At 42.0% G+C, this 13,137-nt stretch overlaps 1 protein-coding gene across 1 annotated transcript in view; it reads left to right on the top strand.

Moving 5' to 3' along the window:
• Positions 1 to 13,137, top strand: part of RNF168 (ring finger protein 168) — a 32,589-nt gene that overhangs the window by 6,844 nt on the left and 12,608 nt on the right. The window contains exons 2-3 of the mRNA XM_003280109.4: positions 8,643 to 8,719; positions 9,752 to 9,931. Coding sequence (XP_003280157.1) covers positions 8,643 to 8,719; positions 9,752 to 9,931 — 257 coding nt within the window. The remainder of the gene's footprint in view (positions 1 to 8,642; positions 8,720 to 9,751; positions 9,932 to 13,137) is intronic.

The raw sequence follows: 13,137 nt of genomic DNA, 5'->3' as shown, positions 1-13,137 counted from the left end.
TCAAGCAGTCCTCCCGTCTCAGCCTCCTAAAGTGCTGGAATTACAGGACTGAGCCATCACACCCAGCCTATTTAAATTTTTAAATCAACTTACCAGTTTCTACTAACAGCCTGTTAGGAGTTTGATTGGGGTTGCATTGAACTTAATAGAACAGTTTGGGGAGAATTGACATCCAAACAGCAACAGAGTCCTTGTATCCATGAAAATAGTATATTTCTCTGTTTGTGTAGGTCACCTTCAGTTTTTTTCAGTAATGAAGTTAAAATAAGGTCATTAGAATGGGCCCTAATCCATTATGACTGGTTTCCTTATAAAAAGGAAATTTGGACACAGAGACAGACACGCACAGAAGGCAGATGATGTAAAGACACAGCACCACGTGAGGCTGGAGGACTGGAGTGACGTATTTACAAGCCAAGGAATGTCTAAGGCTATCAGCACCGTCAGAAGCAAGGAAGAGGCAAGGAAGGATCCCCTGCAAGTTTCAAAAGTGTCATGGCCCTGCTGACACCTTTGTTTTGGACTTCTAGCCAGAACTGTGAGAAAATAAATTTCTGTATTTTCAAGTCACGCAATTTGTGGTACTTTTCTATGGCAGCCCTAAGAAACTAATATTTATCCCTAATTATATTATGACTTTTGAGACTGTTTTAAATAAAATTTTTTAAATTTTCAGTATTGTTCATTGATAATTTATAAAAATATAATTGGTGTTTAACTGTTAACACATAATGCATAAAGTGAGTCTACTCATTTACTTTAATTTATAGAAGGAAGGTTGTAAGAAAGCACATATATGAGATAGCTTTAAAAAATGAAGTATTTGAAAGTGAATTAGTGTGATGGAGACAGGTGTGTTTTACATTTGGATTTCTCAAAAAAGAATCCTATAGTAGGGAAGAATCAGCCTTAGAATGTCTAAATTTCCTTTCTGTTTGCGTCTGTCATTGTAAAAATTGATGCAGGCAAGAATCACAAATGGATGTCAAAACCCCTGCTTGAAAATTTGCTGGAGAACGGAAGACTCATATAGTCTGAAAATATCACCTTACAGATTGCTTATTAAGTACAAAGGGTAAAGGATACAGTCGAGAAGCATGTTATCACAGTAATGATCACAGTTAACGTTATCCATGGAACAAACAAACATTGTGGTCCTCCTGATAGGATGAGTGTAAGGCATAACCTGAATCTAATTGTGAGAAAACAAAAACCCAAATTGAAATTCTACAAAACATAGTTGTTAGTACCTCAAAAATGTCAATGTCATGAAGGCAAAGCCTTAGGAATCATTCTAGTTTAAAGGGAGAGTAAAAGAGAATGACAGCTAAATGCAGTGCACGACCGTGAATTAGAACATGGATTAGGACAAAGGTTGTTATTAAAGACATGGGAATAGTTGGTGAAATTTTGATCATTGATATGATGGGTAATATATCAATGTTAATTTTCTTGAACTTGATCATTGTATATCAAGATCAAGAGATAAGGACAGCATCTCTTATGAGGTGGACACTTAAGGATTTGGTGAAGGGTTATGATCATGCAACTTTCAAATGGTTCAGAAAATACACACGAAAGACAATGTGGCAATTTTAAAACTTCATGAATCTAAATGCAGGTTTAATGGGGGTTTATCATACTATTTTTGCAATTTCTGTAGATTTGAAAATTTTCAAAATAAATATTGAGGCAGAAAGTGCAAATTTATTTTATGTCATTTTATTTTCGAGACAGGGTCTCACTCAGTCGCCCAGGCTGGAATGCCAAGGAGCAATTTTGGCTCACTGTACCCTCTATCTCCTGGGCGCAAGCAATCCTCCCACCTCAGCCTCCTGAGTAGCTGGGACCACAGGGACACACCACTACGCCAGGCTAATTTTTTTATTTTGTGTAGAGATAGGGTCTCACTATGTTACCCAGGCTGGTCTTGAACTTCTGAGCTCGAGTGATACTCCTGCCTCATCCTCGCAAAGTGCTGGGATCACAGATGTGATCCCAGCACTTTGCCCCTGATTGCCATTTATAGCCACACTACTTGGTGACGATCCAGCCACGCTGATGTACATACTGCTTCACAAATCATATGCTTATTTTCCAGAGCAATTTTGGGCTTTTTATTTTTTAACTATCTCTTTATGTTTTGCACCCTGTGCCCAGCCCAGGAATGCAAATTTAATTGGGAGAAGGAAACTGCCATTTACTTGGTGCTATAAGCAGTCTAGTTCAGTGATGGGAGGACAGTTTTATGAGGAGCTCAACTGTTCAAGTTAAGGTTTATTATTTATTTTTATTTTTCATCCAGTATTATACATTCAGGTCTTTAACTAACTTGGATTTTTTCCTCCAAAATAAAATAAAAAGCATGGGGACATACTTCCTTAAATGAGTCCTGGCTGCCTAGGAAGACCACTTGCTGTGAAGAAGCAAAATATCGAGTATAGTAGGAATGTTTAACTGAAGTGGGTTTCAACAGAAATTTTAGAGTTAACCAGAACTGAAGAGTGTCGAGAGTTGTTTCCAACAGATGGCAAAAATTGTATAGTCACTTTAAGTGTATAAAACTGAGATATTCAAATTCCTCATAAAATTAGAGTTGCTTAGGAAATAGCAAACAGGCCAGGTGCGGGGGCTCACACCTGTAATCTTGGTACTTTGGGAGTTCAAGGCAGGCAAATCGCTGGAGCCTGAGAGTTTGAGACCAGCCTGGCCAATATGGCAAAACCGTCTACAAAAAATACAAAAATTAGCCGAGTGTGGTGGCAGGCGCCTATAGTCTCAGCTACACGGGAGGCTCAGGCAGTAGCATCGTTTGAGCCCGGGAGGTGGACACTGCAATAAGCTGAGATGGTGCCACTGCACTGCAGCCTGGGTGACAGAGTGAGACTCTGTCTCAAAAAAAATAAAAAATTTTAAAAAAAGAAACAAATAGCAAATGGAAGGCTGGGTGCGGTGGCTCACACCTGTAATCCCAGCACTTTGGAAGGCAGGTGGATCACCTGAGGTCAGGAGTTCGAGACCAGCCTGGCCAACATGGTAAAACTCCCGTCTCTACTAAAATTACAAAAAATTAGCCGGGCATGGTAGGACATGCCTGTAATCCCAGCTACTCAGGAGGCTGAGGCAGGAGAATCACTTGAACCCAGGAGGTGGAGGTTGCAGTTACCTGAGATTGCACCATTGCACTCCAGCCTGGGCCACAAGAGCGAAACTCCGTCAAAAAAGAATAAGAAATAGCAAATGGACTGGGTGCAGTGGCTCACACCTGTTATCCAGCGCTTCAGGAGGCTAGGGCAGGAGAATCGCTTCAGCCCAGGAGTTGGAGGCTGCAGTGAGCTATGATCACACCACTGAACTCCAGCCTGGGCAAGAGTGAGATCTTGTTGCCAAAAAAAAAAAAGAAAAAGGCAAACGAAGACAATTTTAACTTGTGTCTGCAGTTGAATAACTTACTGATCTTAATTTAGATCAGTTTATGTAGAAATAAGTAAACTTTAAAAATCTGTCATCCGTGGTTTAACAAAAGTTCAGTTCTCTGCTTGCTGTAGTTGGGCATCTTCTGTAAATTGCATGTGCCTTTCCTTTGCCTGTTGTGGTTTTTGATTGATCTGTGGAAGTTCTAGTTATATTCTGGACACTAATTCTCTGACGATTTATGTATTTGCAAATAACTTCTAGTTTGTTTTTAACTTTGGGATGTCTTTCATCACATGAAAGTTTTAATTGTTTTGGAATTTATCTCGTATGTTCTTCTTAGTCGTTTATAGTTTGTTTTTTCCATTTTTTAATCCACCTTGAATTTGAGTATTGTATGAGGGAGGCATCTTAACTCCCCCTGCCCTTGATTGCCACTTACAGCCACAGTACTCGGTAGTAATACAGCCACATTGATATATGTACTGTTTCACTAACCATGTGCTTATTTTCCAGAGCAATTTGGGGCTATTTATTTATTTATTTAATTAATTTATTTTTTTGAGATGGAGTCTCTCTCTGACACCCAGGCTGGAGTGCAATGGCGCGATCTTGGCTCACTGCAACCTCCACCTCTCGGGTTCAAGCGATTCTCCTGTCTCAGCCTCCTGAGTAGCTGGGATTACAGGTGTGCACCACCATGCCCGGCTGATTTTTGTATTTTTCGTAGACATAGGGTTATTTGCCTTGTTGGCCAGGCTGGTTTTGAACTCCTGACCTCAAGTGATCCGCCTGCCTCCACCTCCCAAAGTGCTGGGATTACAGGCATGAGCCATGGCACCTGGCCTGGGCTTTTTATTTTTTAAATATCTCTTTATCAGTAGCTGTGTCAGTACCACACATGCCTAGTTTAATTCTGCTTAATGATATGTTTTGCTTTCTAGTATAATACATCTGTCTTCATTATTGTTTTCCTAAATTAGCTACTTAAAAAAAATTTTTTTTGAACAAAGATGGGGTCTTGCTATGTTGCCCAGGCTGGTCTTGATATCCTGAGCTCACATGGTCCTCCTGCCTCAGCCTTCCAAAGTGCTGGGATTACAGGCATGAGCCACTGTGCCCAGCCGCTTAGCTACTATTTTATTGTATCTAATGTGTAAAGTGATTTACTTTTTTTCCGGTTTTATTGTAAAAGATACATAACATAAAATCTGCCATGTTAACCATTTTTAAATATACAATTGCGTGACATGAAGTACATTTACGTTTTTGTGCAGCTGTCACCACCATTCATCTCTGAACTTTATCATCTTCCACGCTTGAAACTGCCCATTAAACAATAATTCCCCATTCACCCCTCCCTGGCCGCTGGCGACCTCCATTCTTTCTGCCTCTGTGGGTTTAATTGCTCTAGGTGTCTTGTACGAGTGGAACCACATACAGTATCTGTCCTTTGGTGACTGGCTGTTTCATGCAGCATAGTGTCTTGAAGGTCCATCGTGTTCTAGCATGTGTCCATTCCGTTTCCTTTTTTGGCCGAATACTCCATTATGTGTGTGTATATATCTTAATGGATGACTATTATAAAAAGCACCAAGTGTTGGCCATCCTCTGAAGCGGTATCTCTGTACTCAGGATTTGCATTTCCCTAATGACTAGTGATGTTGAACATGTGTTTTTTGTTTGTTTGTTTGTGAGATGGAGTCTCGCTCTTTCGCCCAGGCTGGAGTGCAGTGGTACGATCTCGGCTCACTGCAAGCTCCGCCTCCCGGGTTCACGCCATTCTCCTGCCTCAGCCTCCCGAGTAGCTGGGACTACAGGCTCCCACCACCACGCCCAGCTAATGTTTTTGTATTTTTAGTAGAGATGGGGTTTCACCATGTTAGCCAGGATGGTCTCGATCCCCTGACCTCATGATCCGCCTGCCTCGGCCTCCCAAAGTGCTGGGATTACAGGCGTGAGCCACCGCGCCCGGCCAATGTTGAACATCTTTTCATGTGCTTATTGGTCATTTGTATATAATCTTTGGAGAAATGTCTGTTTAAGTCCTCTGCCCCTCGTCTTTTTTTGTAAAGACTGGGTCTCACTATGTTGCCCAGGCTGGAGTGCACCGGCACAATCACAGCTCATTGCAGGCTCAAACTCCTGGGCTCAAGTGACTCTCCCACTTTGGCTTTGCAAAGTGCTGGGCTGATAGGCATAAGCCACCACACCTGGCCTTTTGCCCCCACCCCACCCCCACCTTTTATTTATTGATTGATTGAATTTTTGAGACCGAGTCTTGCTCTGTTGCCCAAGCTGGAGTGCAGTGGCACAATCACAACTCACTGCAACCTCCGCCTCCCAGGTTCAAGCAATTCTTCTGTTTCAGCCTCCCAAGTAGTTGGGATTACAGGTGCCTGCCACCACTCTCGGCTTTTTGTATTTTTTGGTAGAGACGGGTTTCACTGTGTTGGTCAGGCTGGTCTCGAACTCCTGACCTCAAGTGATCCACCTGCCTTGGCCTCACAAAGTGCTGTGATTACAGGCATGAGCCACTGTGCCCGGCCTACTGTCAGTTGTTTTATTTGGGTTTTGTTTTTGAGACGGAATCTCCCTCTGTCGTCCAGGCTGGAGTACAGTGGCGCAATCTCTGCTCACTGCAACCTCCGCCTCCCGGGTTTAAGCAGTTCTTCTGCCTCAGCCTCCCGAGTAGCTGAGACTACAGGTGCGTGCCACCACGCCTGGCTAATTTTTGTATTCTTAGTAGAGACAGGGTTTCACCATATTGGCCAGGCTGGTCTCGAACTCCTGACCTCATGATCTGCCTGCCTCAGCCTCCCAAAGTGCTGGGATTACAGGCGTGAGCCACTGCTCCCAGCTTACCTTAATTTTTTAAATGAAAATAGTTTGACTCTGCAGTTTCCCTGAAAAAAGTCTCGGATACCTCCAGGGTTTCGTAGATTTCTGCTTTAAGACTTGCTGATCTAGATCTCAGTTTAAGCCAGCTGAATATCCTTCTACTTTTTAAGCAGACTTACATATGTCTCTCCTGTATATACCATTGTATTGTCTTGAATAGATCCTCCTAAGTGACTAAAATAAATGAGAATTCAGCATACTGCATCCCTAACTGTTTTGGAGTTACATCACTGTTTTTTAGTGTCTCTGTTGCAGATTTTTCAAACTGCTGGCCTGCAGGCCGTAGGAATCCTGTGTGCATATTTTTTGTGACCCATCCAATGCCGATATTTAAGTTGGAAGATTTCATATTAACATCTGGATTGCTGGATTTTCTTTTCTTTTTTTTCTTTTTACTTGGATAAATTTATGGGGTGTAAGGGTAATTTTGTTACATGTATAGATTGCATAGTGGCGAAGTCAGGGCTTTTTAGGGTATCTACTACCCAAATAATGTACATTGTACCCATTAAGTCATCTCTCACCGTCCACCCCTGCCACCTCTGGATTTTCTTGAGAAAGCAAAAATATGGCACGGACAGGCCTGAGATTCCTGATAGTCATACTCGGCTGGAGTTGAGTAGCAGCTGCCCCTTGAAACAGGCAGATGCGTCCTCTTTTTTGGGTGTTCCCTTTTTACACTTTATAAAACAGTGTCTTGTTTTATAGAATAAAATTCTCATCAGATTTGCTGAGGATACGTACACGCGTTTAGGTTATTTTCTGACCCGGAATTATCTTTCAACTCCAGGGTGACGATTTTTTCTCTTTGTATAGCTTACTGTTTCTCTAGTCCTGCAGATGTATTTCAAATGTCTGACGATCCTTGGATTAGCTTTTAGGTTTGAGAATGAGGCCTGGGACAAAAGCTCTGCGTACACGGAAGGGTATTGGTGATGGGCAGACGCTGAGTTCAAGTGGATGGAAACTTGGCCTTTGTGCTTTGCCATCCCTAACTGCCCGATTGCAGGGGACTTTGCTCTGGGCCACCACCTCTTGCATTAGCTGCTCTGGCTCTCTCTAGATCTGTTTCTTTAAAGAAATATGCATGTGTGCACCTGCACCCATATCCAGGGAGAAATGCCGGTAAGTCGAGGATTCTGATTTAACGGCTTATAAATCTCGAGTTCTGTTTTCGGTCCCACAGTTACTCACTCTGGACTCCATGAGCCTCTCTCTAGGCAAATAGGAGGCAGATTCCCTTCTAATTTTACCTCAGCTGTAGTCTTCCCTTCCAAGGATTTCTTTTCCTTCATTTCTGCTGTATCAGTTATCTCTATTTCATTGCCTTCCCATTTTCTAGAAATTCGTTAAAAATTTTTTAACTAGGGCCGGGCACGGTGGCTCACGCCTGTAGTCCCAGCACTTTGGGAGGCTGAGGTGAGCAGATTGCCTGACGTTAGGACTTTGAAACCAGCCTGGCCAACATGGCGAAAACCGGTCTCTATTAAAAATACAAAAATTAGCTGGGCATGGTGGGGCACGCCTGTAATCCCAGCTACTCAGGACACTGAGGCACAATAATTGTTTGGACCCGGGAGGCAGAGGTTGCAGTGAGCTGAGATTGTACCACTGCACTCCAGCCTGGGTGACAGAGCAAGACTGTCTCAAAAAAAAAAAAAAATTTTTTTTTTTAATTGGTTAACCTCCTCTGCTAATCTCTGCTGTTGTAGGATTACAGTTTTTAAAAATTCCTTTACTGTTATTTTAATAGAAGTTTAGAGGAAGGGTTAAGTATATGCATTCATATGCCATTTCAAACCCAAAACCCTAAACCTCTGGCCTTACAAAATGGAATTCCAGGCTGGGCACAGTGGCTCACGCCTGTAATCGCAGCACTTTGGGAGGCCGAGGCAGGTGGATCACTTGAGGTCAGGAGTTCGAGACCAGCCTGGCCAACATGGTGACACCCTGACTCTACCAAAAATGTAAAAAATTAGCCAGGTGTGGTGGCGTATGCCTGTAATCCCAGCTGCTCAGGAGAAGGCTGAGGCAGGAGAATTACTTGAACCTGGGAGATGGAGGTTGCAGTGAGCTGAGACTGTGCTACTGCACTCCAGCCTGGGCAGCAGAGCAAGGCTCTGTCTCAAAAAATAAATAAAATAAATAAATCTAAAATAAATAAAATAAATTTTAAAAATGGAATTCCAAAAGGAGATATTGCTGTAGTTGTTAATAGTTGTATATTTTAATTTTTCATTTTAATATTAGTAAGTTTTAATGGAAGACCAAAGTTACCATAAAATTGTGTTGCCTATAATGTTATTTTCTTTTTTGATATGAAATAGCTGATGACTATCAGCCAGTTCGTCTGTTAAGTAAACCTGGGGAATTGAGAAGAGAATATGAAGAGGAAATAAGCAAGGTAGGTGCTAAATAGTTATTATTTTTTGGAATATTTCTCTGCTGTGTTTTTAGTTTCAGATTTTAATTTAGTTTTTTGTGCTTATATAGCTAGTATATCTTGAAATATGGATAATTTTTTTTTTTTTTTTTTTGAGACGAAGTCTCACTCTGTCGCCCAGGCTGGAGTGCAGTGGTGCGATCTCGGCTCACTGCAAGCTCCGCCTCCCGGGTTCACGCCATTCTCCTGCCTCAGCCTCCCGAGTAGCTGGGACTACAGGCGCCCGCCACCACGCCCGGCTAATTTTTTTGTATTTTTAGTAGAGACAGGGTTCCACCGTGTTAGCCAGGCTGATCTCCATCTCCTGACCTCGTGATCCGCCCGCCTCAGCCTCCCAAAGTGCTGGGATTACAGGCGTGAGCCACTGCGCCCGGCCAAAATATGGATAATTTTAATGTACTTTATAAGGGCTTTGTTTTTTGCTATAATTTACTTCTACATAATTAATGCTCTTATGTGATAGTGTTCCCTAAGCATTTGCGTATGAAGAAAATTTTTTAATTCTTCTTTTTCCTAATTTAATCCATACCAGGATATTTTTTTATTTCCCTCAAGTTTTGAGCTTAAAGAAGAAGGGTGGTAGATTATGGGTTTAGATGAGGAAAGGTTAAAGGGCTAACTGTGAAGTTCCTAAATAGGAAAAGTACCTGAAAAGCAGTGTTTATAGTGAAGCATTATGTTTTCATTACATATGAAGTTATATAAATAGAGATTTTTCTCCTTTTGTTAGTCTTCAAAATTTTGTGTGTAATTTTCACTTGTAATACATCTCAGGCTGAGTGTGGAGGCTCACACCTATAATTTCAGTGCTTTGGGAGGCTGAGATGGGACAGCTATCTTTCAGGAATCTACTTCTCCAGATTTGTACTTCATTTGAGATCATTTAAATTTCTGCCAATTTGTTCTTTTTCTACTTTTCTATTATTGTTATGAAATATTGCAAGTATACCAAAACGTTCAGAGAAGGATTGCTCTTTATTAATCACTTTTAAGGTGGAGGCAGAGCGACGGGCCAGCGAGGAAGAAGAAAACAAAGCCAGTGAAGAATACATACAGAGGTTATTGGCAGAGGAGGAAGAAGAGGAAAAAAGACAGGCAGAAAAAAGGCGAAGAGCGATGGAAGAACAACTGAAAAGTGATGAGGAGCTGGCAAGAAAGCTAAGCATTGATATTGTAAGTTCTAGGAGGGAACGTTGAGGTACGGTCATCCTTGGTATCCGCTGCAGAACCCGCTCATGGGAGGAGTCAGCTCCTTGTATTTGCAGGTTCTGCATCTCACAAATACGGTCTTTTCCACCCCAGGCTGGTTGGATTTGAGTGTTTGGAACCTGCTGATACAGAAAGCTAACTATTAACATACTTATTGCTTGGACTGTGGTTTTCAAAGAACAGAAGAGACGGCGTTGCCATAATTAGAAGCTATTGATGACATTTTTGCTTTACTTAAAGTAAAATTGTTTTGCATATTGTTACATATTTGCTCTAATCCAGGTTTTTGGGGTCTTTTGTTTTTTGAGACAGGTCTTACTCTGTCATGCAGGTTGGAGTGCAGTGGCACGATCACAACTCACTGCAGCCTCGACCACCGGGCTCCAGTGATCCTTCCAACCTCCCGAGTAGCTGGGACTACAGGCCGGCACTACCATGCCTGGCTAATTTTTTGTGGAGACGGGGCTTTGCCATGTTTCCGGAACTGGTGTCTAGCTCCTGGGCTCAAGCCATCCACCAGCCTCGGCGTCCCAAAGTGCTGGGTTTGTGGCGTGAGGCACCACAGGTTGTTTAGCAACTTTTTTATATGTAGGAAAGCTGTTCAGTGAAGAATGAAAGCTTCCTTTTTCCTTCTTCCACCTCCACTCCCGTTCCTTTTCCATTTATATCAGTCTCTTTCCCCAAAGGTAACCACTATTAACAGTTTCTTACAACTTTTTTCTTGCCAGGGTGCAATGGCTCAGGCCTGTAATCCCAGTACATTGGGAAGCTGAGGCGAGAGGATCACTTGAGCCCAGGAATTTGAGACCAGCCTGGGCAACAAAGTGAGACCCTGTTTCTTCAGAAAAATTAAATGAGCCGAGTGTGGTGGTGCATGCCTGTAGCTCCACCTACTGGGAGGGGCTGAGGCAGGAGGATCCCTTGAGCCCAAGAGTTTGAGGTTACAGTGAGCTGATCTCGCCACTGCACTTCAACCTGGAAGACCGTCTCCAAAAAAAATGTTTTTTTCGTTGTTCACCTAAAAAGGATTATATAAAGCAATCACACTGTTTTGCTGCTTGCATTTTTTCCACTTGATACATCTTAGAGATTTTTCATATTACTACATGTAGTCAGTCTAATTCTTGTAGAATAATATTCCATTTTATGGATGTAAATCACATTTTGAAAGTAAAGCACATTAAATTTTTAGATAATGTATTAAACTTAGATGTTCTGCTTCCTGTAGTTAAATTGCTGCCTGTAAGAAAATGAATTAAATGGTGTGTGGTAAAGCATACTTTAAGATCAGAGGGTACTATGGGGCCCAGTGGTTTGAACGAGCCTGTCAGAGTAACCTGGGAATGCTGTTGAAATACAAACTCTCATATTTACTCCAAATCTATTAAGTCAGAGTCTCTAGGGATGGGACCTAGGGAATACGATCTTCAGAGGCATCTAGGGAAGTGTGAAACATTCTCCTCAGCTTTCAAACGACAAATATCTTAACGTACACTTACCATTGAATTATGGGAAATACAATAGAATAAAATTATATATATATATATATACACTTAGCAAATGAGTATACTCAGAATTTGGAATTTTTTTTGAAAGGCCTACCATTCATAATAATGTACCCAAATTTTGCGTTATATGCCCCTTTGTATGTGTGTTTTTTCAGTAGAATCGTTTTAGAAAGATACACAATCAGGAAACTAAATAAAAGTCATTGACCCATAGAATAATAAATGGAATAGGGAAGAAGTATATCTAGTTTTCCCATGGTATTATAAGAGTAGATTTATTGATACTGTAGAATAATTTTTTTAACTTACTTTTTTTGAGACAAGAGTCTCACTCTGTCACCCAGGCTGGAGTGCAGTGGTGCAACCTCAGCTCCTGGTTCAAGTGATGCTCCTGCCTCAGCCTCCAGATAGTATCTGGGATTACAGGTGCCGCCACCACACCCTGTTAATTTTTGTAGTTTTAGTGGAGACAGGGTTTCTTCTCCGTGTTGGCCAGGCTGGTCTTGAACTCTTGACCTCATGTGATCCACCCACCTCGACCTCCCAAAGTGCTGGGATTACAGGCATGAACCACCATGCCCAGCCTAGAATAATTTTCTATTTATTTATGAAAGTTTGGTGGTTTAAGACCAAATATTCCCCATCACCATATATGAACTTTTCCATTAGGGTAGTAAGAAACTTATGAGACTGGTACGGCAAGTAAATATTTGATGATTTTTATTAATATGCCCTTAAAGTCCAGAACTAAAATATTGTTACATAAAACTTTTCTTTAGGGTATATCCATAGCTCTTTGAATATGTCCATATAGATAAAAGTAATTATATAAAAGTAATTATTAGAAAAATCAACAGGCTGGGTGCAGTGGCTTAGACCTATAATCCCAACACTTTGGAAGGCTGAGGTGGGGGAATCACTTGATTCCAATAGTTGGAGACCAGCCTGGGCAACATAGTGAGACCTCATCTCTACAAAGCATTTAAAAAAAAGTAGCTGGGCATGGTGGCACATGCCTGTGTCCTAGCTACTCGAGAAGCTAAGATGGGAGGATTGCCTGAGCCCAGGAGGTTGAGGCTACAGTGAGCTATGATCACTCCACTGAAATCCAGCCTGGATGACAGAGCAAGACTCTGTCTCAAAATAAAACAAAAACAACCCACCTAGCCAAGCATGGTGACTCATGCCTGTAGTCCTAGCTACTTGGGAGGTGAAGGTGGGAGGATCACTTGAACCTGGGAGGTCAAGGTTGCAAGGAGCCATGATTGCTACACTGCACTCCAGCCTTGGCTTTTTTTAAAAAAAAAAAGAAAAAAGGCCGGGTGTGGTGGCTCACGCCTGTAATCCCAGCACTTTGGGAGGCTGAGGCAGGCAGAACACAAGGTCAGGAGATCAAGACCATCCTGACTAACACGGTGAAACCCCATCTCTACTAAAAAAAAAAAAATACAAAAAATTAGCCAGACGTGATGGCGGGCGCCTGTAGTCCCAGCTACTCGGAGAGGCTGAGGCAGGAGAATGGCATGAACCCAGGGGGCGGAGCTTGCAGTGAGCCCAGATTGCGCCACTGCACTCCAGCCTGGGTGACAGAGCGAGACTCTGTCTCAAAAAAAAAAAAAAAAAAAAGGAAAGAAAAGAAAAATCAACAGGAATTATCAGCTG

The sequence above is a fragment of the Nomascus leucogenys genome, chromosome 11 (genome assembly GCF_006542625.1).
Source record: "Nomascus leucogenys isolate Asia chromosome 11, Asia_NLE_v1, whole genome shotgun sequence".
Lineage (NCBI taxonomy): Eukaryota > Metazoa > Chordata > Mammalia > Primates > Hylobatidae > Nomascus > Nomascus leucogenys.
Note: the sequence above shows the minus strand (reverse complement) of the source record. Positions and strands in the feature narration are given on the sequence as shown.